The sequence below is a fragment of the Numida meleagris genome, chromosome 1, assembly GCF_002078875.1.
Source record: "Numida meleagris isolate 19003 breed g44 Domestic line chromosome 1, NumMel1.0, whole genome shotgun sequence".
In the NCBI taxonomy this organism is placed as follows: domain Eukaryota; kingdom Metazoa; phylum Chordata; class Aves; order Galliformes; family Numididae; genus Numida; species Numida meleagris.
Genome location: NC_034409.1, coordinates 135,676,382 through 135,701,006, shown reverse-complemented (window position 1 = coordinate 135,701,006; position 24,625 = coordinate 135,676,382). Strand labels below are relative to the sequence as shown.

The window sequence follows — 24,625 nt, the reverse complement described above, 5'->3', positions numbered from 1 at the left end:
TAATTGTACTAACTACTCTGTCTGGTTATTATCACGGAATGTAACAGGAATTTTCATATGCTTTATGAACAGTAGTCTCTTGTTTCTTGATTCCTGAGGGAAAAAAAGCCCCAGGATACGTAATTTATTTGGAATTTGACAGTTTAACAGTGTAGAACTCATTAAATAGTAGAGATAGGCTCATCAGAGCAATGAAAAAGGTGAAAAAAAAAATTGTATGCAGCGAAGGGAGTCGGAACAGTGAGGTGCTACCAAAAATAAAAGCAAAATAATATCCTGTCCCTTTAAGAAACCAAAAATAAAACAGAATACTTTCCTCATCTAGATCCCGATACTGCGCTCAGCTCTACAGTCACAGGACTCTGACTGTGGGGAGTTTATTGCCGGATCAACGCACTGAAGTGTAAAATGCAGACATAAGGCAAGACTAATGTTAATGCAAGCCCAAAGTGAAGAGAAAACAGAGTTCACACAGCAAGGTCAGAACATTATTCACAATACCTATAGATTCCAGCACATTCCTTTCTTCAGTTTATTCCCCGCTCGCTTATACCATTTTTTCCCCCCACTTCGGTTATGCACAGCTGCGACTAATGAGATTTGTCTCAATTCCAAAACCAAATATGTATGAAGGTACTTCTGTATGGTGTTTGAATGGGAAAGCAGGTGAGCGGAGAAGGAATTAAACGGAACATCACATTAGTAACCATAGCAGCCAACAGCATTTCATCCCATGAGAAGCTTTCTCTGGTGGAGGCTGGTTTCCCTTTTAACGAGTTTACTACACTGTTTCCCAGCAATGGATGAGTCTTGCAAATGGTCCATGTGACCAGACTGCCTACTGTTCAGTGTCACTAGAAAGATCTTCCTGAATGCTGTGCCTTTTCTGATGATGAGGATCACTTTGTGACAGCCAGGGACTGGATCTCTTGCAAAGATATACTTGCTAATGACCAAGATTTCTCTGTAATTTATTAAGTAACACATACAGAGGTAACAGAGATGGACAAATCTTGGTTGTAATTGCAGAGAACTGCAGAGAACTGGCAGTCAAATTATTTTAATGAACATCCATTCATTTGATTGTGTGTGGTACTCAGAAGTTAAACTATATTCTTTCAGATGATTTTGTAAAGAAATTACGTAACAAAGGTCGCCTTTGTTAGCAAGGATGTGGGAATTTTATATCGCCATAATGACTGCACTTAGCATTTGAGAATACCAGAAGATATGCATTATTGCCAGAGGTTGGGAACAGAGTGATCAAAAAGTCAGAAATATTTCTCATTTTCACATGAACTTTCTGGAAGAAGACAGATCTAGACAAAGAATGTCACAGGAGAGTGACGTGATCTTCAATCCTTTGTCCTTTGGGCCACTCTACTGATCATCAGACAACGGCTTGACGCTGGCCACTTTACTCTCTTTAGCTTTACACTTTTCGTTGCTTCATCTTCAATTTGTCAACTGTTCTGCACAGTTACTGCATGCTGAGAATACTGCCATAACCATTGATCACATTCTTCTTCAAGAGACATACACCCATCAATCCATCAAAACCACCTGGAAGTAAATTTTTTTTAACATGAGACAAAGACTCCTGAAAATTAGTGTCATTTTCACAAAGAATTTGTAGAAGGATGTGGAAAATAATATTTGCGTTAGATGAATTTGCAAACATCTGTTCCATGGAGAGAGTAATTTTTCTTATTAACACAAATTAACTAGTTTAAATATATGATGTAGACATAAGAAAGATAAGAAGTTGTTCCTCTGATCAGCTTCTCAGAAATGTAGTAGAGGGAGGGACACAAGAAGTGAAGTATTTGTAGGGAAAAGCCAAAAACACTCCAGGATGAGTAATTTCACTCTGAGTGCACAGAAATTGCTCAGGCAGGTGAGATGCATACAATAATGGTTTTTCAGTCTCTGTTGTTTCTCTCTTCTCACGATGTTCTCACATATGGCCAAGACAACTCCTACCATTTACAACATTTTCAAAAAGTATTTAGCCACTTTGCCTAGGACTAAAAGAGGTGTGTAGTCATTATCATAATAGGAAGCAGGAATCTAAACAGATGCTAAACACAGTATTTAGAAATCTAGTGCCTCTGATACCTACCATATTTTCAGTGTGCAGTATATCACTATACCTGTGAAAACTGTGGAACTTTATGGGGGCCTGGCAGCTATGTAATGTTTTAAAACCTCACTTTCCCACCTTCCAAGACTGAGACATTAAACCAGAGTTTCAGAGCATCGCTGCCTCAAGGAAAGAATTTAGTACAAAGTGAGCTGCTGCTGTTGGACCAGTTTACCAGCATTTTCAGTGCAATTATAAAACAAGGTTAACCAAAGAAGGATTGCAAAGCAGCAGAGAATACAGCTGTACATGAGAAAAGTAAATATTTTGCATGTTAAAATATTCACCTTGGTGTCTGATGCTATTTAAACAATGAGCAGAATGTTTCAAGCAGAGATGTATTGATAAGTAAATCAAAAGGGATGTGAGATTCTGTAGTAAGTAGTAAAATCTAGAGCATTTAGTAATTCAGCTGGCCAGATAGGAGGAGGCTGAGAGGCAAGTAATAGATCAGGAAGAGTCATTTGGTAAGAACAAGAAAGAGAAATGAAGAGCAACAGAACAGAAGGACTAATCTACAGCCAGAAAAGCAAGACACTTAGAAAGAACAGCTAGGTTGTACAAGGTAGAGAACACATACAACTAATTTTAGAAATAAATCTGTTTTTTAAAATATTAGGAGTGAAAAAATGTAATGGCATATTCAAAGACAAAGACTAATTGTTTAATAAATTGCTTACAAGTACAACATTGCATAATAAGTAAAACAGATCCATGACTGATATGATCAAGGCTCCTGCGTTGGCTTGACTGTAAAGTCACAATGTGACCTTCCACTTGTCACTCCGGGCTAGATCCAATAAAGGACTCAGGGATCTTAAGCCTGACTTAGGCAGATTTGAGGTGCCTAAGTGCCAAAGTATGACCTAAACACCCTGCTCTGTGACTTATTAACCCCGGAGGAACTTGTCACCCCAGAAAAGAACATGCATTTGCTGCTCAGCTCTGTGCACACAGGCAGTTCAGTCAGCAAGGGCATGCTGTGCTAACTTCCAGTGGGCTACCACTGCTCTCTCTGGGCTGCACTCGTAAGTTTGCTTTCTGTGGAAATGCGGTAAAAAGGACAACTAATGCAGGCTGGAACTTCAGTACGTGCTCAGGATTCATCTGTCCTCTTTTTCTTAAGAGCAGTGTCACAGCTTCAACAGGAAGGTCGCAATAATGCCTCAGCTTAGCTTGAGCAGTAGCCTGGAAATGGCAAATGTATATCCACGCATGTTTCCCTGTCCTTGATTGAGGGGGAAAGTGAGAATGGGAGCACTGGTCCCACTTTCACTGTAGAGAACATGGCAAACATTTGTCTCCTGGTGAGACCTACCACCTGTGAGTGAGTTCCAGGTTCTGGATCTGAGGAAAATATTTCTCACAGCCCCAGTCTAGATACCTAAGATGAAAAGACATGGAGTTCTAGGCCAGTCTTCAATAGAAAAAATGTACAGATACTCCAGTTTTTAGGAGGGCTACAGATCCTTAACCTCACTTTGCCAACATTGCTGCCTGATGCAAAATGGGGAAAGAGTTAATAACTGAAATTCAATTTCACTCAAAATCTAGGCAAGAAGTAAAGTCATTAAAGATATTGGGATAACTAAAGGCAAGGTTCCATTAAAAATGGAATAACTTGTGAAAATATTACAAAATACAAACTCTCCATAGCAACTCCTGTATGAGAAAAGGCTGAGAGACCTAGGACTCTACAGCCTGGAGAAGGCTGAGAGGAATCTCACCACTGTTTATAAATATCTGAAGTGCAGGAGTCAAGTGGGTGGGGGTGGGCTATTTTTAGTGGTGTGCAGCAACAGAACAAGGGGCAATGGAGAGAAACTTGAACACAGGAAGTTCCATACAAACACAAGGAAAAACTTTACACTTAGGGTGACAGAGCAGTGGAACAGGCTGCCCGGAGAGACTGTGGAGTCTCTTCCTGAGTTACTCAAGACCTGGAAGCTTTCCTGTGCGACCTATTGAGAGGAACCTGCTTTAGCCGTGGGGTTGGATTCAACGATCTCCAGAGGTCCCTTCCAACCTCTACAGTTCTGTGGTTCTTGGAAAATGGAATGGCCAGAGAGAAAAGTATCATAAAAACAATGACATTCTCTGCTTCAGTTTAGCACTCCGAACATTTGACATTGTCAATGAAACCTAATTCATAAATTAGGTTTTTATATCATTTTTGCAAAAAACTAGTTTCCTAAAGAGGGATGATATAATCATGGAGTATTATTTTGATATTAATAGTTCACGTTAAAAAAAAACAGATAAAATATTTTTGGGTTAACTTACACAGAACTGCTCATTCTAAGAAAAAATCCTGTTGTTTCACGGCTCTTTTAATTCTTCTTTTCCCTTTCATTTTCTGTGATAACTTCTTGAAAGCAAAATAGAGGAACAGAAACCTATGTTGCAGAAGCGTTAGGACTACAAATAGGAGCATGAAAAAGACAGGTGCTGCAAAAGGAATATAAATTATTAGTAGTAGCTGAGCTGAAAAACATTGGGTTGTAGACCAGAACCACTCTGGAGTCTGAATAGCAACATTAGCTCGACCGCACTGCACTTACTGCACATTATACATTTTGCAGTCTAAAAAATGCTGAACATATATAACGCATCTAAATTAAAGGTGACCTGGAAAGACTCAGTCATATGCCCTTCTTAATACCAAAGGATAATCTCAAATTCTGTAATCTCTGGTTTTTTGTTTTTTTTTTTTTTCCCTTACATATGTAAGTTGTATTAAAAGTTTGGGTTCTCTTTGGTCTGGAAGGATTATGCAGTGCCTGCAGAGTGACTGAATGCTGACAACTCAGGAACCAAAGGAGTGACAATTGACCAGCTTCGGGCACAAGCTTGGTGACACAGACCAGCTGGCATGACTGCTGCCCGAAGGAGTGGATTTTCAGTCTGACTGTACAAAGCGATATGTTTGCTTTATTTAAAGTTGACTTTTTAGTCACGTCTTGCATTTTATGACAGCATGAAGTTCCAATTAATTTTAGAGGAAGCATTTAGCTTAAAGCCTGATTTTTGTTATATTGAATCACAGAAAGCAGTACTCAATTTGTTTGAGACTACGTACAAGACTTCAGCAAAGCTGAGTGAATCCCTAGGTATCCCTAAATCTACGATGGACATGAAAACACAATAGCCGAGGGAAACTTCTACACATCCCCTCACTTAAGTCACTTAAGAAAGAGATGTCTTTCTACCGGCTCTAAGCCCCAGGACCGCCCTCCCTCAACTGCCGGTGAGCGAAGGGCTGCGCTCCGCCAGTTCTGCCTCAAACACGGCTGCAGCTCGCCCCACCACACCGGCAGAAGCTGCTTCCCTGCGGCGTAAGGCGGAGGGGTCCCGGCGGGAGGGTGCTCCCTACCACTCTCTGCCTCCTTCCCACGGCCGGTACGGCCGTTGCAAACGCTGAGGGGAGGAGGGAGGGGCGCCGCGCCGCGCATGCCCGCCCGCCCCGCGTGACGTGCGCGGCCGGGGCAGCCCGGCCGGGATCAAAGCGGGCGCGGGGCGAGCCGGGCCGGGCGGTGGCAGTGGGGGGAGCGGCGCGGGGCCCGCCCGCCAGATAGAGCCGTGGGGCGGGCGCAGCGAGGGGCGGGAGCGCGGCCAGCCGGGCGGGCCGTCGGCGGCGTTGTTCCTCTGCGTCTCCTCCTCACCTGGAAAGCGTCGCGGCAGCCGCGCTGCGGGGCATGAGGGGCCGCGGGGTGCCGCGCCGCAGCGGCGGCGGTCAGCGCACGGCTTAGCCGGGACGGCGAGGAGCGGGGGAACGGGCGCGGCTCCCTGCATGTGGCACGTGAGGAGAGCCGGGCAGCCCGGCGGCAGCAGAGAGCAGCCGGCCGCGCGGTCCTGAGTGCCGGGCAGCCATGGATTGCAGCTTGCTCCGGACCCTCGTGAGCCGATACGTGAGTACCGCCGCCCGGACACGGAGCTTCCGACGGAACCCCACCTCGGGGCGCCCCTTCCCAGCGCGGCATCGCGGGGGTCGGGGCGGCCCTTTGCCGTCGGTGTGAGCGGCTGCACGCAGCCCGGCCCCCAGCGGGAGCGGCTCTCGGCGCGGGGAGACGTCCCGAGCAGGGTCGCAGCTCTGCTGCTTGTTCCGTTCGGTCCTGGTGGCTCAGTCCGTTTGCGGAGCTGGCCGGCTTATATAGGCAGGCGAGTGCTCGGGGTAATCCTCTCTGTCTGTAGGTGTGCGCGGTGGGATTCGAGTCCTCCAAACTTGCTTCGGGGACAGAGAGTTAGCAAACCAGTAGTGCGTTAGAGTGGGTCCAGGCGTAGAACGAGGTGTGTAATGCACAGACCGCTGTGATCGAAGGGCTGTGGACAGCCAGCGAACAGGAGGATGCGGGCTGCTGCTTTTGAGTGCAGGAGAAACTTAAAAACAATTGGGAAGTGATATTGTAAAGAGGCTATGGAGATTTCTGTACACACATAGCTCTTCCTCCCGTGCAGGAAATGCTGTAAGTCCTGAAACTTTCATGCTCTGACCGTACTTGTGTTTGGTCAGAACGCTCTTAGTTTTGGGTGTGTTGAGTTCTGTTCACCTAATGCACGCTGAGCTTTCTCATTTACATACAAATGGAAAAAAAAATCAGTTGAAAAAAAAGATTGGAGTTTGTTTATTGCTTGCATTATTCTGTGGGACGGGGAGAGAGTAGAGAGGTGAGTACTGAAAGCAGCCATGTGTGTAGGGATCCTTAGAAAGTAACCCTGAGGGGAGGAGGAAGTACTGTAAAAATGATGTGTGGGAGAAGAAGTCTCTGTGGATGTGCTGCGCTCAGGTGAGCTGTGCTGGGCTCTGCTTAGAAACAAGATCAGTCTGAGTACACTGAGCTGGCACTGCTGATCGTACTGTGGGTTTTAGTTGAAGATTTTTTGTGTTCTTGCAGCTGGAGCCTGTACAGATACTCCAAAAATCATACCGCATTCGTTGTGTGTAGAGCGAGCTGTGGTCTCCAGGTATTTTCTGCAGAACTTTAGTGCTAACCTCTCTTTCAAACTGAGCATCAAGTGTGATTGAAACAAACTTAAGATTAGCTACAATATTTATTTTAGAATGCTGAGATGTATCGAAGAGGACAGCATGTTGGAAACAGTAAGGCACTTGCAGAACATCATCATGCTCCTGCATTGCTGATGAGGGTTATTCAGTGGTCTAAAAACCTGATGAAACACTTAGCCTTTACAAGGAAAAACTTCCTAGATCACACTGCTTTCTGCGTTATGTCTATGCTGTGTAGGATATGCCTGCATAACTGCCTGGCTCTTCCAAGCTGCCTTGTATATTCTCACCTGTTGCTTCATGTTCTTTTTGCGCTACTTTTTCTCGGTCATCTAGTCAGTTTCTTGATTTTTATTTTATTTTTTGTTTAATTTTTTTAATTCTTCTTTCAAGGAAAGAACACTCTGGAAAAAGCTGTTGTCAGGAAACTTGGGATCATTATTTCAGTAAGGCCATTAAATCTGGCAAGCTGATTACTGTATTGTTTTTTTTCCTCTTCTCCGTGGTTCAACTATTTTTGTACAGCTACAGCAGTGAAAATGAAAATTAATAGTTTGAATGCTGTGCCTGAAACTGAGTGCTGTAACTGAGGAGCAGATGCACATGTCAGCGGTGTTGCTTGACAGTAGTTCACTCGAGCTGTGTACAAAACAGTTATGGTTCAGAAGTGTGGATGTGCTTGTCTTTTTCCAGGCTACTTTTTAATGAGGGAGAGCAAGCAGTGGCACTTTTGCAGGAGTCAAAGAGAAAGATACAATGCCAAAATGTACCAGAGTAAGCTCATGCTTGGGATTATTTCAAATCTATACAGAGACTCATCAGCAATTGATGGCCTAGAGCTATGAATTGTCATTCTCCAAGCTGCGCCTGGGACTTGGTTAGCTGTGGATCTTCTCTGGAGCAGAGCAATCGCTGCTTGAAGGAAACTGGAGATGCTGTTGGGGTAGTTGCACTGTACTGCTGGAAGCTTCTAATGCTGTAGTCTCTGAGTCCTGTGCAACTGCTTTCCTTTCTCCCTGACAGATGTCGTAGGGCACAAGTTAAATACCATTCAGAGCATGCTGAAAGTGCTGGAAGGTTTTTCTTCACCCCCCCCCCACCCCATTTCCCTTGTTATTGCAGTCACTGTCCTGAAGCGATGCAAAATAGTGCATATCTCAAAGGCTGTAGGGAAGCATAGTGATGGCTGGGTGCTGTCAGGTCAAGCTGACGTCAGTTTCCTGATTAGCATTTTCTAGTATGTATGCTGTTCACCTGCGCTGAATGTCTTTTATTTGTTTGTATCTTCTAGACATTGGAACCCTGCAGTGACATGGGTTGAGTCAGACCCGTGTTCAGCATGCTGGTCATACCATAGCTTGCATCTCTTTACTGAGAGGTGGAATAGACTCCTAGAAGGACAGAGGCAGTGGTAATGTTGTCTTACTCAATTCCAAAATGGATTTTGTGGTGTTCTGCCTCTTTATATCCATACTGCAAATTTCTTTGCTTTTGCTCTAGTCCTTTCTGCATTCCATGGCTGCAGCCATACAAAATTTATAGGGCTGTTGAGGAAGAATAACTTGCGGAGCAGAGGGTGTCTGTTTCACTGCAGTGCAGCTGATCTAATGTTCAGAGTAGCTTTCTAAATGCTTCTTGATCCTTCAGTCTGAAATAGAACAGTGCAACTTCTTACTTGCATTTGAGAATAGTCCATATATTTTGCTGCTTCAAATTGTATCCACCATACTGGAGGCATCTTTGAGTAATGAGATAGAAACACCTTTATATACAGCTTTCCACCACATGGAGCAACAGAATCTGAATAAAGCTTTCTGTAATTAAGACAGATTTTGGCAATTGTTTAATTTACTTTTCCAAAGAAGGGAAATAAAGACCCTGTGAAGACAGTGTGAAAATCCCCTTTGGGAGTAGAGGTGGGGGTAAAATGTTTGACATTATAATATAATCTTTATTTCTGAATGGTGCTTTTGCATCAGCTGTTGTGCTGCTCTCATACCTTTTGGTTGTCTTCCCCAGAAGACACATGCTAACCCAGAGTGTCTGTAGATGATTCATGACCTTCAGTTTTAGTTTAGATTATTTGGAATACTCGCTAGGCATTATTAAGCAATATGTTTTGTCCCTGTAACTGGTGTTATATTATCTTGTCTGGTAACTTGTGCTGTAGGGGCAAAGGGCTTTGCTGATCTCAGGACTTCTGGAGCTCTGCAGAAGAGATAAGTTGAGAGACAGCTAATATTCTTAAAACAAGCCTTGATGCAATCATCTCTCCCATAAAATAAACACTGTTCTTCATTTGCTTAATGAAACGTGTGAGTGCCTTGTGCATTTGCAATAGCTGTTTATGGCCAACTGTGGATTTGCATATGCGTGAATATTGTTGACTTGAATATGTCTGGGCAACCTGGAAAACATCGCTCTTAGCATACATTTCTTTGCACACTAGATGGTCACTCACCATCTTGCAGCAGAAGGTAATGATCTGTTCTGTATCTGTATGACAGCTGGCCCTTCATCAGTAAATGCTCCTGCCCAGGTCGATTGCTTTGAATTGTGTGATAAATATTATTGGGTCGGGGCTGCATTACTGAGCGCTTTTGCCTCTATTATGTAGTATACTTGGAAATCCTGCCACAGTATTGCTTCCCCTCTTGTTCTCCTGTTACTCTAGGAGTACAAACCTGGATGTTAAGTATTTGTTGCCTGTGTAAGCATCTCTAAACATGTATAGCAGTGTATAAAGATTCACTGCCAAAAGAAAGAATGATTTACTACAGCTCTGGCCTCTGGGAGCCTTCTGGTCTATTAGTTCTGGAGGTGTTTCTGAAAAATCTTCTTTTGGGAGGATGTGGTAAATGAATTCACAGAAGGATGCTTTATTTTTCACTTCTAAAGAAGAAGTGGGTTGACTTTGATTCTAGTTTGAGGAGGTGATTGGCTAATCTGGCCAGGAAGTTACACGAGGATTTTCTTTTTCCTAGCATGTTCACTGCTAAATTTTGTCAGCCTGTGAATGTTGGTTAATAGTTCAGATAATTATGTTGTTTCTATTTTCAATATAAATCCAAAACTGTTTTCTAATTAGATTCCCAAAGTATTTTACTTGTACACATAATCTTAATATAAATGATTACAGAGCTTCAGGATTTTCTTTTTTTTGTGTAATGTTGATAGAAAGTGAATGGAACTATTTTAACCTGAAAGTTTGAAAACTATAAGCTTCGGTGTTCTGGAATGATTTGTCTAACAGGACAGTACGTTTCTCAAGCAGTTGAGATGATCTGCAGTTTTCTGAGCTTCACTAACACATCTGAGAGCAGCCCTGTGTTCCACTTCTTGCTTTTCCTCACAGTCACTCAGCTTTCCCCTAGACTGTACAGACTGGTGTCAAGAAGCAATGGCTACATGTTTCTTACTCAGGGTGCCTCTTAAAATGAACACTTTTTTTTTTCCCCCTAGCTGTCACTTTCAGTAAGTCAAAAGGGTTACTTTTTTTCCTCCAGTGATAGAATTTGACAGAATTTTAAGCTGTCTGTTTGAAATGTCATATAAATGTGTTTATATCCTGATTCTGTCTGCAAGCAGTCTGAACTGTACAAGACATTCTCATTAGGGGTTAGGCATGTATTTACAGGCCAGTAATTAGTACCTTGCATTTCTTAAGCGTTTGTGTCTATCACTGGCATGGAATGCATTTTTTTATATCTCTTGGATGTCAGTGTGTCACAGTTCTTCCTGGTGCTTCCCATCTCGCCTTTCTGCTCTGCTGTGTGTGGGTGCCAGTTGTTCCTGGTGCGGAAGGTGTGACACAGTGCATTTAAGCAGCATGGGTAGCTTCTGAATTCCTGTCTCCCCCAAGCATCCTTGCTTTGTTATTCTCCTAACTGCATGGGGTTTTTTTTGTTTGTTTGTTTTTTTCACTGGGTAATGAGCCCTGGACCGTGTTCTGACTTCATGCTTTTCAGCCCTTCAACTGTAAAGAGACAAAGATTGAAAGCTTTACTTCCTTCAGAAGTTGATTCCAGTGAACATAGAGTGTGGCTGGTGGGTGTTGGCACTTCTGCAAATCTAACTAGCTCACACACACTAGTAGTGACTTCTGTTGCATGCTCTTTCTGGCTTTGTAATGTGTTTTTCAGATGCTTCACTATAATCCAAAGCTCCCCAAGCCCCAGCATTCCCTTCACTCCCTGTGATAAATCAAACTTAAAAACAATCACAAACAACCAGAGGGACAGTATCAAGAAGAATTGTGGGTGCTAATTAGTTAATTTCTATGAGAAAGACACGATTTCTTTATCTTCTGAGATGAACGAAAGTAAGACACTATGTATGTAAGTAAAACACTTCGGTTGCAAGATGCTAGGGAATGTATTACAAAGCTGGTTGCTATTGACTACAAGATATTGCTCACCTATATGCGATGGATACTTCTGCAATTCATACCCTTCCAAATGCATTCTCTACTATTAGATTGTACTTAAGTGACTTAAAGTAGATCAAGAACTCCTAAACTTGCCATTTTTAGCATCAGAAATACTGGCATTTTTTTTTGAGTTGAGAACTGCGTAATTGCTTTTGTCAACTTCTTTATTGCAATGTAGTTTTGCTCTTGTACTTCTTCTAGGGTGCCACAGGATCCTTACTGAAAGTAGGAAGCCTCTTCAAAATCATCATTGGGAATGGGAGAAGGCACAATACGACGTAGCACACTCACATCTTGACATCCCTGTCCACTGTTTCTCATTCATTCTTTGTTCCTGTCACACAGCAGTAATTGAAACAAGACAAGTGGCAAGGTGAAATGGGATTTTCTAACGAGTCTGCCTTTTTAAATCTGAAACACTTAAAGAGCAATAACTGGGCTGACAAGTAAAACTTTCCACAGGTATCATACCAGGCTGCTGCTTGTGCTGTCAAGGTGGTGATATAGGCTCTTTTAATTTAACAAGACTTAAATGCAATGAGGGAACAGTTGTGTTTTGGAAGAGCTGCAGTGTGATTGACAGTGGGATGCCACCTCCATGTCATGTGCATACTGGCAGGGAGAGGAAACCAAGAGAAAGCTCTGCCACAGAAAAGACAGCAGATGTTTTAGCACCTGTTATGTAACTGGATTTGACTTTACTGGTTTTGGTGGTTGTTTTTTTTCTTAAACAAAATAGCCTGCCTCTCCTCATTTTAAGTCTTTTAGTTGGATTATGTTTTTCCGGAGTAGTGCTGCTTATTCTACTGGTTTACCATTATACAGCATGATATTGTATTTCTATTCATGTAATTGTCAAGGGATGTTTCAGTTGAAGTTCATCCTGAACTGAGGCGGAATGACACTGGAATGCTATTATCTTCTCTGTTATAATTGCCATGGCAACAACTGCAGGTAGACAAGGCAAACCAAGAATCCTTTATATCACAGATACCAGGTCTGTGTTTTTCTTCCCTCTTGGTAATGACTCTGAGATGGTTGTGGCACAAACACGCCCCTAGTCAGCATGAAAAGTGTTTTCTTAGCTTTTGTTTCATTTAACATTGACTTCATTAAAAAAAAATTATTACTATTTGTGATACTATATTAAAATTGCATGCTTTGTAGGGAGGAAGTGGCAGCCTAGCCCAAATTATTCTAGGAGATGGATGGGATAAGACAGGGTTTAGGAGTTTGGAACTTCACAGCCCATGGGCTATTAAAGCACTTGGATATCTCCTGTGGATTTGGATGTTAATTTCTATGCTCTTCCTTCATCTGTTTTTACAACAAGGATGAGAGTATTGCCTGGCTGTTAAGGGTAGCTGAAAGCTTTGAGATTATTAAATACTAGATCACAGGAAGAAAACTAGTTCACAGTGCAGGCCTATAAGAAGTATATCTAGTGTTTTTTTCCTCACTATTTAACTGTTCTACGTGTCTTATGCTACCCCTCATTATAACTCCACTCTCATTCCTCCAATTACACACACTCCCTTGCAGATGTGTGCACGTGAGCTCTGTGAAATTGTATGCAATTCCTTTGGCAACATCAAGAATTATGCCAAGTTATGTCTAGGTACTCAGGTGTACCGTGAAATTATGTTCTGGGTTGCTTGTTTTTATGATAGTTGCTTACAAGCAAGAAAACAAGAATTGGGAGTTTTCATAGGAAAACTTTCCTATCTATTCTGTTCCTTGTAGATTAATTTTCCTTTTTGAAATACGAGACTGGTTAATTTGTTTCCTTCATTAATCATTAAAATCATCTAGATAGAGGGTAGGGTGGGGGGGGCAGGGAATAGTGTTTCTTTTTCTTAGTGGTGCTGACTAATCTCTCTGCTTCAGTCAAAAGAGGATTTCATATAACCTATTTTAAATAGAGGATTAAGGACAATTAGGTTCTTCGTCTACATCGCTACTAAGATAGGATGCTGTGAGATCCTCTGAAAAGAGCATCTGTTGAAGCACCAGTGAAGTTTTGCAAAGTTAATGATCAAAACAGTTATACAAAGGGCTTTTTTGCTTGTGTGAAGCTCTCGTCCAGGGTGAAAAGTGGTTGAAGAGAGAGGAACTGAGCTATTTACCCAGTAGTGTTTTGTTTCTAAGGCTTCTAATTTGTGTTGTAAAGTGGATGCGTAGAAGAACTGAAATGGAATTCTTTTTGTCTGAATTGCATTGGGAACTTGCATTTCATGCTTAGCATTTTACATAGCCCTTCATATCTTCTCGAAGTATTAAGTTGCTCTCACAAGTTATCATTATGCTTAAATACAAACACTAATGCCATTCATTTCTTCCATTTCGTATTCCTTCATTTATGCCATTCATAATGATTATGTGGCCTTTCTTGAAATGGATCTGAATTGAAAGTGGTATTTAATAACTAACGTTAGACTACTGTGCTTTTGGGGAGGTCATTAGAAAATAAAACCAAGAAAAATACTGCCATTGTTGGAAAGCAAGATGTGCGCAACGATTAATGCAAAGGAAAATTTTGTTTGTATATTTTGAAGGAGGTTTGCTTACTAGATGGACATTTAGTAAGTGATAGAAATGACTTTCATGGGATGCGGACAGTAAGCTGCAAAGCTGTAAAGATATTACTGGAATGATGCCTCGGAGAAATTGCTCTTGTAATCTTAACACTAACAGTTTCAAGTAGGATACTGATAATTGCTGCTGCTCTAGTTTTGTTTCCTAAAGAACACTTGTCTAGAGGGTACAATCTACTTTTGAATGATAATACACTTGCAGGATGATACACTGCCTTAAACCAGAATCATTCTAAGGGTTCTGGGTGAATCCAGTCTTTTTGTTGACTTAAAGCTCTTTGCAGGCACGTGTATTCTCTGTGCAAAAGATACGTAACAGCTTAAATATGTGCATGGTCTCCGGCATTTGTGGAGAGTCAAGGCTGTGATAATGAGTTGGTTCTTAAAACTTTTGTTTGTCTGAACACAGCTGCTGAATTTTTTTTTTTGTTTTCTAAGATGAAGAAACTGACAGGGCTATCTTAGTTTCACCTGCAAATGCTGCAGTGTTGTTAATCTTCTAAACAGCATTAACTGGCTGTTTACTACTTAGAGTAGTCAGGTGACCAGATGGCCTAATTAATTCAGCAGGAGATGCATGTGTATTGGTACTGGGAGGGAAGAGAGGAGAGGAAAATGGATGGGAGGTATTGGCATGGGGAAAGCTACGCCCTGAGCACTAAACTGCTCCACCACTTGAATGTGACGTGTGAATATGCTGACTTCTAGATTCTGTGTGTTTTTGTCTGACATCAGGAGTCTAAGCCTTGATGCCTAAGTGGCTATAGCATGTAGAAATAAAAGGAAACCTTCAGGTGCTCTTAGGAAGCAATGTATAGTGAGTACAAGCAGGTATAAACAGAGCTTTATATAGGACTGCCTGGATTCTTCTGTCTTTTTCAACTTTTGAGGTCTCAAATTTGAAACACCTGTCCCAGAGGTTCCAGCCTAGGACTTCCTCTCTAGGAAGCAGAAAGGCCACCATGAACATTTTTACTTACAATACTAATGGTATCTGCTGTAACTTGTTCAGAGCATTTTTATGTCTGTGTGTGTGTATATATATAAACATGTAAATTAAGTAACTCAAGGCTAGCTGTGTAGAATTAAAATCTTTGTATTCCTTTGCCATTTTCTGGTTTATAATTAAGGTTGGAGTGTTGAAAACTGAAACTAATAATGCTTTTACCCATCCTTTTTTGTGCGTGTTTAAAACGGCAACAAAAGCCAGACAAGGTTTGGTTCAGTCAGGGCTGTAGTTGAGTAGTGAAGCAATTGTGAGTACTTCCAGTGCTTTAAAACTAATAAGACTGTAGCATTGGTTTTCCTACTTGTTTATTTCAGCTCCTGCTCAGACTCCTTAGTTCTACTTACAAGGTCCTGTCTTGCTGTAGAATAGCAGTTGCTTGGTTATGCGGCTTCTAGTTGACTTCAGTGTTAAGATGGGAAACAGTGCCTCTGAAGTCACCTTCAGTTTGCACCTGCGTCTTGGTCCAGGAGAAAAGCAGAGAGCTTCAGAGCCTTGGGCAGAGCCTGGGGAACTTCCTGCATGGTGCTGGGCAGGGGGAGATCAGCCGAGGAGTGGACAGGCATGGCTCTGCTCCTGACTGCAGGCAGCCACATGTTGCCTCTTCCTTGAACTGCCCAAAACTGTGATCTGGACTTCTCAGTTTCTCACGGTTGTAGAAGAAATGAGAGTGGAGCTATGCACATAGCTCTTCTAACCTTTGAAGAGCTGTCAGAAGGCGCTTTAGCAGTGGAGATTGGTTTACTCATTCTTTTCCCTTCTATTTTGGATGTGCTGTTGGCTTGCTGATAGTGATATCTCTTTCACTTCACTTGGAGTGGCAGACCATTGGACGTTTTGTAGAAGGGTGCATTTCTGTAAAGGTAACTCTGCTTTGGGTTTGAAGCTGAAGTGAGTTCAGTAAGAGAAAGTTTCTTTGTAAAAGAAAGGGTGCTGCTCAACACTGAGGTTCTGGGTAGTGCTTTAAATTGGGATGTAATGACATATTGAGGAGATGACCTGGGAGTCAGGGCTGCTGACAAATGTGAAACACTGCATTGCCTTGTTGGTAGCTGCTGCCATCGGGAAAGGAGTAACTGGGAAAGATAACACCTCATTCAAATGACAAGGATCATTAAGGAATTAGAAGTCTGAATACTGCCTGTTAGAAAGGGGATTACTTAAAACCAAACCAACTTCCCCAACTTAACTGTATGATATGTGCTGTCATATAGCGCTCTTGTGCCATGTGGCTTGGCCTTTCTGAAGTTCTAAGTGCAATCAAGGTGTAATGGCTTTGGGGAAAATGGAATAGACATAAGCTTAGCACATCCTACTGTCTGTATATTAGAACATGCTTTATTGAAATAGGGATGCTAGCCAGCACAGGAATTTTCTGTTGGGATTGTGAAAGCCCAGAGCACCTTTAACCCTTTCACAGGCAGCTGTGGAAGACTGGTAAAGAACGCTTTATGGTTATGTGAAGGCCAGCATCAAAAACTTAAAAATCAAGGTTTTCTTTGTGTGGAGACAAAATGGACACAATCCCTTTCACTAAGGATGTTTCAAATTCATTTATTTTTTATTCTGAAAATAATTCTCTCCAAAACTTCTTTGGGTGGGGAGTTGAGGGGAAGAACAAGCCCATCACAGAATAAGATACGCAGGATTTCAGAAGCCGTAAGCGGCTGTAGTTCTTAAGAGCCCTCTTAGTGGAATATAGCCAGTATCATAGTTTGAATGTTTTGTTCTCAGTTCTTGTCTCAATGGCTGAGAGCAGCAAAGTGGTTTAGAAATGCAGAGATGCTGTTTGGGAGAGCCTGTGAGGGTCATCCTATCCAGCCTGCTTGAGGCAGAGCAACTGCTGCCGACAGTAGGTTGGATTGTTCATCACTTTGCCTAGTAGGTTGTGTGTGTAGTATGTATGAGTAGGTTCTTTGCAGATACAAGAAGGGTAAAGGGGAGAGTCCACGCCTTCTAACAACAAAAATCCCTTTCTTTTCTGTGCTAGTAAAACAGTTATTATAATTTACCTGCTTTCCATTCTTTCTTCAGATGCTTGTTTCTCAGAAAATGTGTGTATTGAAACAATGAATCCCTTGAGCTGGATTCTTTTTCAACCCATTTTGCTTTCAGGGTTGATTCCGTTCAAGGACTAAGTATGCTAAATCTGGCACTGTTTGCTATGTAGTTGTGTTCCCTAGACCAAGATAAGCTATTTTATTTCTCAGACTGTGACTGTAGTTCTTAAGTGTTTCCAAACTGACTATAGAATATCCTGTTTTCTTTTAAAGAATTGGTATTGGCTTCCTAATGTACAGTGTAGCTTTTTTTAGCTTTGAAAACTGTTCACCTTGTGAAATCTAGCAGCTGCTGATGTATAGTTTGAATCACATATATAGGCAGGGGCTGTTTGGGATTCTCTGGTGTGAAAACCAATATAAAGCTTTTCAGACAGTTTTCCCAGGGGACAGAGACAGTAAAACACTTGTTGATGTCAGATAAATCTGAAAATACTTTTTAACTCTTTCCATAAACGGTGTCCAGATGATCTGGAGAAATCCTTTCCAGCCTCCATAATTCTGATTGTGAAATCAGAACTGTCAACTTGCTTAACGTTAAAGAAAATATTTTTTTGTCTTTTGCAGCCATACTGTTTTCTTCTATGATGAGGTGGCATTAAAACATCATAGTTTAAAACAGGCTCTGTGGATGAAGCTGTGTAAGGTGGTAGTGATAACCTACAGACTTCACAAGTTGTTATTCTGAACAGTAATTGCACCGTGTAGTGTATTTGTTCATTCATGCATTAAGATTGCCATGATAGAGGTTCACAGAACTTCCCTGTGTACTAGCTCAGTAAAAATTGCTGTAGGTGGAGTTGAGGCTTTAATAGCAATGGACCTGACCAAGTCGAAGTATTTCTTGTGGCTCTTGTTGTTCCGGTTCAAACAAACAAAAAAAAAGTCGTTGGTATAAATGCAGTTACTGTCTACTACCTGAAGACACTGTTCTTTGTGGAAGAGGATGTTAGCAAGGAAGGGAACTGTGGATGGGAAACTCTTCTCCTGGAGCCAAAACAGGCTACATGCCTGTAACTTTTCCATAGAGTACTTAATTTGGAAGCTGCAGATGACCTCGGCAGCTGGAAGAAAAAAGCCACTAGACTTTAATTAGTAACAAATGGTGAGAAAATGCCTGTGCTCTTGAGACTTAGGCTTGCTGGTCTCAACTTTCATGACAAGATAGCTGTGTCACCATGGAGCACTAGCTGTGGATTCTTGTGCTCTGAGAAGTTTTTCCAGAGCTGCATGTAAGTTTTGAAACTAAATGCATATGCAGTTTAAGGAGTATGGGAGCAAGAGGAAGGAGGGTGAGCTCTGGGTGTCCACGTAGAGATTTGATTCATTTGGTCCTATTTACCATAAAAATGTTTGTTCAAAATAGCAGACTGTGAGCTATTTCTGAAAGGCTTATTGCTAGATTAGGAGCTTGACAAGCTTCTGGAAAAGTTCTGAGGCTTAGTCTGGTTAAAAGGCAGCAAAGATGATTTTCCTATTTAGAAGGAAAGTTTGAAAATGGAAACTGCTTATCTCGGTATACCTGCCTTACATTTTTGTAAACTAGCTTGGGGCATGTTAATGAAGTGGATTTCTGTCGCCATTTTAAAATCTCAAAGACGAGGAATGTCAAAGAGTATTCTGTAGAACAGAGGAAGTTTTTGGCTGAAGGAGAATCTTGAACAATTGATATCATGTGCTTGAGGTCATGTGTTGCGGTATGTCCTTCCGTGGTTTCTGAGCTGGTGGCTGAGGGACAAAAAGCGATAAATGCATCTCTGTCCTCCACTTATGTGGTCAGTTGAAGCTGGCTGGAACTCTTAGTGGTCAAGTTGTAAATAAATCGGCAAATTAGGTTGGCATTGATGCTACTGATTGGAGTTTGCTTTTTCATTAAAGTGCTATTAGATTCCCTTTGCTTAGTTGGTTTAAACTGTGGAATGCCCTCTTATAATATCTGGGCCCTAAAAGAGGGTCTGGAAGCTTTATGACAGACTACCCTAGAACGTAGATCCTGCTTCGTCTTTTTTTTGAAAAGAATTCTGAGGGACCAATATTCATTCCGTACTGAGTTCAGCCTTTCCATTTAGTTATTTTGAACAAGCTTTTGCTATTTGCTAATAGAAATAAAACAAATGTGCTTAAAATTCTGATCTCACCTTGTGAAGTACATGAGTGTACACACTGTTTTCAGGAATGTCATTAGTGTTTTAAAGGCTTAAATTCTGAACTTGGGCTTTAGCTAGAATCTTTACCATAAAGGATACAACTCCTCGTCTGGATCTAAGAGCCTCATGCATCTTGCTGAAGTGCTGTTTGTTCTGTTCCTCTTTCTTTCCAGATGATTCAGGATGTTCTGTTCTCCTGTGCTCTGTCTCTAAGTAATCTATTGATCTTTAAGCCCAAATGCATCTTATTTCAGTGCCTCAGTTTCTCTTTAGTGCTACCTCAGCTAATCTTACTATGATTCCTATTTCTTCTGAAAAGCCTTTCTTGTAGGTCTCCTGCTCAGTTATCTCCCTGGAGCCTATATTGGGTCCATAGTTTTCTCTGTATCTTTTGTCCTAGCTTGTCTATGTCTCATATGCATCCCTTTTGAGCATTTATAGGAAACAGGGTAGTTAACGCCAGAAGAGCACTCCATGCCTCGTAGAGAAGTTGCCTCTCTCTTCCTGAGAAGTATGAATCATAGAATCACCAAGGTTGGAAAAGATCTCTAAGATCATCCAGTCCAACTGTCCACCTATTGCCAATGTTTCCCACTACACCATGTCCCTCAGTACAATATCTAAATGTTTCTTGAACATCTCCAGGGATGGTGACCCCACCACCACCCTGGGCAGCCCATTCCAGCACCTGCCCACTCTCTCAGAAGAATTGTTTCTGAACATCCAACCTGAATCTGCCCTGGCACAACTTGAGGCCATTCCCTCTAGTCCAATCACTAGTTACATGGGAGAAGAGACTGACCCCCACCTCACCACAACCTCCCTTCAGGTAGTTGTAGAGAGTGATAAGGTCACCCCTGAGCCTTGTCTTTTCCAGACTGAACAATCCCAGCTCTCTCAGCTGCTCCTCATAAGGTTTATGCTCCAAGCCTTGAATCTGGTCTAGGTCATCTGACACCCAGCTGATACAAATCAGCTGTTTGTGTGGTGGACCTTTTGTGGGAGGGGTAAATTGGATCTCATTTCCTGTGAAGATACAACTGTCTTTGGTGCTTGGAAAACTACAGCCAACAAAATGTGCTTTTGTTATCCCTCAAATTGAGCTGAAGCATATGATTGAGTGGATTATGCCACACGAAGTTACTAAATATATTTTTGAATGACACTTCTGTACTAATAGGAGAGCACAATGATAGCCATCTCCAGTAATGCTATGAGTACCTTCTGTTGGTGGACATCACTGCCAAAACTTCTAGTACCTTCTCAAGTCATTAGTACAGAAGGCAGTGCAGCTGTCTTGGCAGGCTGTGCTAGGAAGAAATGTAGATCCCGATTTCTGTCTGATGTATATCAAAGTGGCAATTGAGACTGGCAGCAAAACAGGATGGAAAGCTGGTACTGAGCACAGTAGTGACTAGCTTGCAGCCATTAAGGGCTACTTCATTCTTTAGAGTGTGGAAGTCTTGGTGTTTTTACCTCCTGCCCTGAGAGAATCATAGAATATCCTGGGTTGAAAAGGACCATGATGATCATCTAGTTTCAACCCCCCTGCTGTGTGCAGGGTTGCCAACCACTAGACCAGGCTGCCCAGAGCCACATCCAGCCTGGCCTTGAATGTGGCCAGAAGCGGACTGCAGGATGGACAGCCTGGCACCATGGTTTCCTGTTGTTAGGTGGTTGGAGGGGGGTGGGGGGCGGGGGGGGGTCGTGGTGGTGCGGGTTAGCTCTGTCAGAAGACAAGTGTTTTGAAATAGATGCCTTGACTTGAAGTTGAATGCCTTGAAATTTTGGCCTGGACAGCTCACTGGAAAGCAAGATTTTTTTTTTTTCTTGAGATAGTCATCTGAAAATGCTACCAACCAATGTGACTTTCATCTAATCCTGGTCTGCACTGGAAGACTTTTGTTTTTCTAACTATTAATCTGATGCTTGGTCTTGGACATTTTTGTGAGTGCACCAGTTCCTAATGCTTCACTTCAAGTGAAACTTAACATCTGAAGGCTCACAGGTACACAGCTTATAGAGGAGTTCATGGTGCATTGTAACATCCTCTGACAATTTCCCAATGAATGGGGGTGGGAGGGAAAGAATCTTCCTTTGTCCTCTTACTGCAGAATCTCTTAGGAAAAATTGCTGCAGTACTGTGTGTGAGAAGTCCAACTAGAAACCAGCGGTTGTGCTGGCATTGTTGTAGTGCAAGCCAGAGGGGTTGCTTAGGGTATGCAGTTGTACTCTCACATCTGAAAGTTGCAATGAGATTACTAAATCTCTTCATTATGTATAGCTGTTGCATTGATATGGCTGTACAACCACTGGCAGGAATATGATGTAAAAGCTTCATGAAACAATCTAAAGAAATAAGTAATGTAATGTTGGAACTTTCCTTCTGTCACTGGGAATGGGATACTGAAGATGGCATGTTCTTTAAGGCTTTCGTGTTGGTGTTATCCTTCTGATTTAGCTTAGTTGGACTTGTTAGGTTTGCATTTTTGAAAATGTTTATGGTGGGATGGGGATATGGTAAATCTGCTCTTATGTATACACGAAGTTGATAAAAACTTGTGACTTCTGGGATAACATGCCATAATGGCAAGCTATATGGGAAAATGAGCTGATTGTTCAGGTAGCAACAAATGTCTGCTTTATGGAAGACTACCTAATGCATGTTGACCTCAAAGCAAAGGAAGAAGCTGTCTTGGGTGGCTGCTGCTTGTCCTGGAAAGAAACAGCAGTGAAAGTAAGGTTGTCAGCTTTATTTGTGTTTCCCTGCCATTGTCCACTTGCCAGGATCTTCTAAGTGTTTTAAAGGTAGCTTTCATATTTTTCTAATGCATAGCTTTTGTATGTGGCATTTCTTGTGAAGATGCCAGAACAGCCATATAGTAAATATTTAATAAGAACAGTAAAGATTTCTTGTTCTTAACAGGCTAAAGCCCCGATCTAAAGGAAGTAAAATTGCCACTTTAAATTTTTTATGAAGTGCTGCACATAATGAGATTGGGTTTCTTTGGTTTATGATTGATAGATGGCAAGAGCAATGTTCTCAGTTTAGTTAAGACATAAATGGTGTGAGTTTTAAGCATGATGTAAGGGTCTCTTTTTTGTTTTTGTTTTAATAATCCTATTTTATGGCTGAGGGTGACCTTCATCCAAGATGGTAGCTGTAGTACCAGCCGGGTGTTGGAAGTTTTCTTGTTGCTCCTTGCTGCTGACTGAATGTTACAACGACTTGCTTTTTCTGAAAAGCATGAATTATTTGCTTAAAACCCTTAACTATGGAACTGGCACTTTTTTTCAAATTTTTAAGATGGTGGATATAGCTATCAGCTGTCCCGAACCTGCATTTTGCTTTTGATTTACTAGCATTTAAAGATCACAATGATTACTGGTATAGCTACAGCTTAAATGGGAAGGGAAAATGCATGAAGTATGTATGTTGATGCTTTAATCATATAAAATGAGCATGGGGAAAATGCTTTTCCGTGTTCAAATGCAAGAGGAAAATAGGCAGATGAATTGAGACTAGGGTAGGAGTGAACAGAAGTAATCTGTAGTGTAAGGTAAAGGAGACCAAGGTTGTTAAAAACCACAAAACTGGTAGGGTACTCCTCTGCCCTGAGAGTTCAGACTTTGAAGCAGCTGCTTGCAGATGTTTAAACAGCTCAGACACTCCTTACCCACTCGCTTTCCCATTCCTTCCTATCACTACTCAGTTGCGTGGAGTGAGAAATGCTAAAACTGAGGAGATGCGTAATGACCTATGGAAGAGGTAGGAGCTTACCTACTTCTAACAGCAAAGAGCCAGCCATATGAGTGGTAGTCATCTGCTGAGAATGTGCTTTCTTTCAGCATCACTATTTTCAAAGTGGTCTCTTCCTGGTGTCTTGCTCCAATTCGTAGGAGGGAGAGGAGGTTCTTTTAATATATGTCTACCCAACGGCAAGATTAAGACACAACAGGTCAAATGTTAGCCCGACCAGTTTATTACAAATCCTAGTTGCTTAGGGATAAGGGGAAGGGAAGGTGGGCGACAGAAAAGGGGTAGGAAAAAGCAAGGAGTCCTTGTAGAAAGCAAGAGGGAGAATAGTCACCACCGTGGGTCCAGCGTTGTTTGTAGTGCCTCCGCTGATCTCAGGAACTCGTCCAATCACTGCAGGGGATGGGAGAAAGCCAGGAAGCTTCGCAGCAAGCAGGCCCTGGGGGGTTCTTCCCACCGTCAAAGGTTTCCTTTCTTTTGGGAGTTCTTCTCCCCCAAAGGTTTCGTTTCTCTGGGATTTCTTCTCCTCCAAAGTTCTTAGTTTAGTGGGGACCTTTTATCCCCCGTTTCACAGTCTTTTTTTTTTCTTCTTTTCTCTCTGTTTGTGTGACACATCTGGCCCAACACATAAGCCAGCAGGGAGTGGTGCCTTCGTTGCCATGCACAAGCATTATCACCTTTTGCAGTGGCCAGCTCCTTCAAGCCGTACTCCCGAAAAAGGCTGCTTGTCCCACTTCTGCTTAGCTTTACAATTGTAAGCAGAAGCACCCTGGCACGGTGACACCCGCCACTCACCCCCCTCAATAATTCACATTTGTCAGTTAGTCTTATCACAAAAAAAGACCTCATGAAGCTGGCTTTGAGCAAAAGAAAAAACAGTTCTTGTCTTCCACACCTGGGGACCTGAATTCTTGTTGCAAAGCAGAGCCTGTGCTGAAGATGGGAGATAGCCTTTACCCAACTCACTGTAGGTCTGGTGTGAAGTCACTGTAGTTCTTTAAGTATTAAAAAGAATGAGCAGGATTATTTTGTGAGGTTTTTCTGTAGTAAATAGCTCAAATATGCTTTCTTTCATGCCTCTACACTACAGTTTACCTTTGAAGTTGAGGTTTACTTTTATTTGCTAGCATCAATTTCCTTTCTTGTTTATTATATTCAGAGCAAGAGTAAAAATTGTATTTTATAGATTCAAACATGTCTGAAGTGAAAGTACATTATCCTCTTTAAAAATACATGAGCGTGTCCAACAACTCTTAGGTGGATTTGGAGAATGCCTGTTTTTTGTAAATATGGAAAGATGAGAGATTCCAAGGACACCCAAAAAAGTGTAGAACAATAAAAAATGGAGTTTCTGCTTTATATCGCATGGGATATGGGATCACAGTACTGTTGTCATTTTTTTTCCTTTAAAATAAAGCCATTCTAAAGCCATTAGAGTGCGTGTGTGTGTTTGGCAATCAGCTTTCCACTTCTGCATAAGTGAG

The 24,625-nt window shown here is 41.9% G+C and overlaps 1 protein-coding gene across 3 annotated transcripts in view; it reads left to right on the top strand.

The window, feature by feature from the left end:
* The window catches only part of ATP11A (ATPase phospholipid transporting 11A), a 120,744-nt gene continuing 101,839 nt past the window's right edge, over nucleotides 5,721–24,625 (top strand). Inside the window, exon 1 of one of the 3 annotated variants that reach the window (XM_021415082.1) lies at nucleotides 5,721–6,051. In XM_021415082.1, coding sequence (XP_021270757.1) covers nucleotides 6,013–6,051 — 39 coding nt within the window. In that variant the 5' untranslated portion in view covers nucleotides 5,721–6,012. The remainder of the gene's footprint in view (nucleotides 6,052–24,625) is intronic. The other 2 variants (XM_021415072.1, XM_021415066.1) reach the window with 2 other exon arrangements.